This window comes from Triticum aestivum, chromosome 1B (assembly GCF_018294505.1).
Source record: "Triticum aestivum cultivar Chinese Spring chromosome 1B, IWGSC CS RefSeq v2.1, whole genome shotgun sequence".
Classification (NCBI taxonomy): Eukaryota; Viridiplantae; Streptophyta; class Magnoliopsida; order Poales; family Poaceae; genus Triticum; species Triticum aestivum.
The window spans coordinates 133,168,112-133,170,623 of record NC_057795.1 but is presented as its reverse complement, the minus strand read 5'-3'; the positions used below and the strand labels follow the sequence as shown (position 1 = coordinate 133,170,623).

At 43.8% G+C, this 2,512-nt stretch overlaps 1 protein-coding gene across 1 annotated transcript; it reads left to right on the top strand.

The window, feature by feature from the left end:
* The first annotated feature begins 394 nt into the window (after positions 1–394).
* On the top strand, positions 395–1,323 carry LOC123077739 (uncharacterized). Its single transcript, XM_044500057.1, has 2 exons — positions 395–742; positions 820–1,323. Exons 1-2 carry the CDS (start codon positions 395–397, stop codon positions 1,321–1,323), a joined length of 852 nt encoding a protein of 283 aa, XP_044355992.1.
* Positions 1,324–2,512: the final 1,189 nt, after the last annotated feature.

Sequence of the window (2,512 nt, the reverse complement as noted above, 5' to 3'; positions counted from 1 at the left end):
CATGTATGCAAATTTATGAGTGACCACACTATGTATTTGTAATGTTTAAGGAACTACCTTAGTATTTACTTGATGGCTGGACAAATTGTGGTATTTATTATGTCAAACAATATATTCGTGATGATTTCATCCATTTTATTGCAACATTTTGATGGCTGGGCAGATTGTATCTTATATATGTTTAAATCATGTGTTTGTGATGATTTTATGCATTTTATTGCAACATTTTGATGGCTGGGCAGATTGTATCTTATATATGTTTAAATCATGTGTTTGTGATGATTTCATCCATTTTGTTGCAGCATTTTGATGGCTGGGCAGATTGTATCTTTAATATGTTCAAATTTAGATGCTTTAATCCATTCCTTTGCAATTTTTTGATGGCTGAACAGAAATGGACAATGTTGAAGTTACCGCTGCAAATGGGAACTCCGGGAAAAGTGGGGTCATGGTATGGACCACTTCCATGACCAACACTATGCTAGGTTTTTTGGCTGACCTTGTTGCTAAAGGGAAGAGAACTTCTAGTGGATTCAGGGAGACACATCTCAAACAATGTGCTGCTGTTTTGAACGAGCAATTCAAGCTAGCTATCACTTCTGATCAAGTTAGAAACCAGCTCAAGAAGTGGAGGAAGATTTGGGTCAGGGTTGTCAATTTTAAGAATTTAACTGGAGCTCTATGGGATGAAGATACTTGCACAATTAGGCTCAGTGAAGAACACTATGCAAGTCACTGTATGGTAAGCTTATTGTACTATGAACAATATCATCCCATTTTCTGCCTTCATTATGCTAATGACTTGCAATTTTTTTGTAGACCCACAAACCTGATGCTCCCTTCTTGAATAACCCAATTGAACACTATCATGCCATGGCGACTATTTTTGGAACAATCGGGGCTAAGGGGATGAATGCACGGTCTGGAAATGATCTCCTTTCTATTGACATTGATGATGAGGAGCATGGTGAGGTGAATGGTGAGATCAACACGTCACCGCAAGTTGGTGAGTCTGCTCACCCCAAAGGACCACCAAAAAATAAGGCCAAGGTGGTGAAAGTTCTAGAGGATCCACTAGGTGCCACTCTCAAAGATGGTTTTAAACTTGTGGCTGAAACTCTTGTGAAATCTGGTGGTGGTGATGATGATATACCCGATGACCTTTGGGATGTAGTCTCTAGTTTGAAAGTATTTGATGAAGAGCACCTTGCCCACTATTATGCTCATCTTATTGACAACCCCAAGACGGCAAGAGCCTTCATGAAACTTTCCGAGACCAACAAATCTGTTTGGATGAGTAGGTATGTGAAGAAGAACTTCTAAATTCGATATGGTTGTATGGTTGTCAAGTATGTGAACTTGACTTCTATGGCTGTAGTGCCATTGGGTTGCTTTAGGATATCTGAAATGTGAACATGTATGGTTGTATGTGAGACATGTATTGGCTGATTGCTTTTGGATGTGCCAAATGAACTTGCTACCTGATTGCTACCTGAAAATTGTGTTCTATGTCAATATATGTTATTATGTTGTTTTTCTTGAAAGTACAAATGAAATGCTGCCGAATTTTTGAATTTCTGTTATTCCATTTTTCATTCCTTTCTTCCAAACCAAACACTGGAACGGAACCAACCCGTTCTACTTTTTTGCACATACCAAACACAGGAACGGAACCGACCCATTCCTCTGGAATGGAACCATTCCATTCTGTGACAGTTGGTTCCTCAACCAAACACACCCTAACGACATCCTCACGCCCTAGTGCGTTGGGTCACCAACCAACGTGTCAGGAGCAGCGGCGTTGGTGATGAGCTGAACATGCTTCTGAACAATGTCGTCCAAGGTTGCCCTGCGGTCCAAGAAGGCTTGCGTCCTATCGTCCTCCTCTTGCATGTAGTAGTCCTTGTGGACGATTTTCTCGTAGATGTGGGAGATTATGTTGATGGTGTCTAGCTGCGCCCGACGCTGCGTGACAAGCGCGACCTTAAGGTGGACATTCTCCGGCGTGACGGTGGGCAGTCGCAGGGCCACCAGTGTGTCGAAGAGGTTGTCACCATAAAGGCCGTTGAGGATGGTGGGCATCGCAGAACCTGGCCATGTTGGCTGGAGGCGTACGTCAATGTCATCCGCGAGCTTCTTGACGACGGTGAACTTGTTGAGGAAGCCAATGACGAGTTCGTCAAACAAGGAGAAGAAGTTGTCGTCCAAGAGGCCTCTCACCCTACGGCCTCAAGCACGACCAAGAGACGTTCCTCGGTGCTGGGCCGCAGGCCGGCGTCGTGGACCATCTGGCATAGCTTCTAGGGTGTGACCATCCATCGTGGACCATTGCGCTAATCGCCTCCATGGGTCTAGCTTCTAGAGAACTGATCTTGCGATTGGAGTGATCACTCTTTCCCTTGGTTAAGGTGCGTAGGTGTGTAGGATTTCATAGATTGAACTGGCGAGGAGCCTTTATATGAGAAGTGCAGACTTTGTTGCATTCACATGTGTGTTGGCCATCTACTCCTCG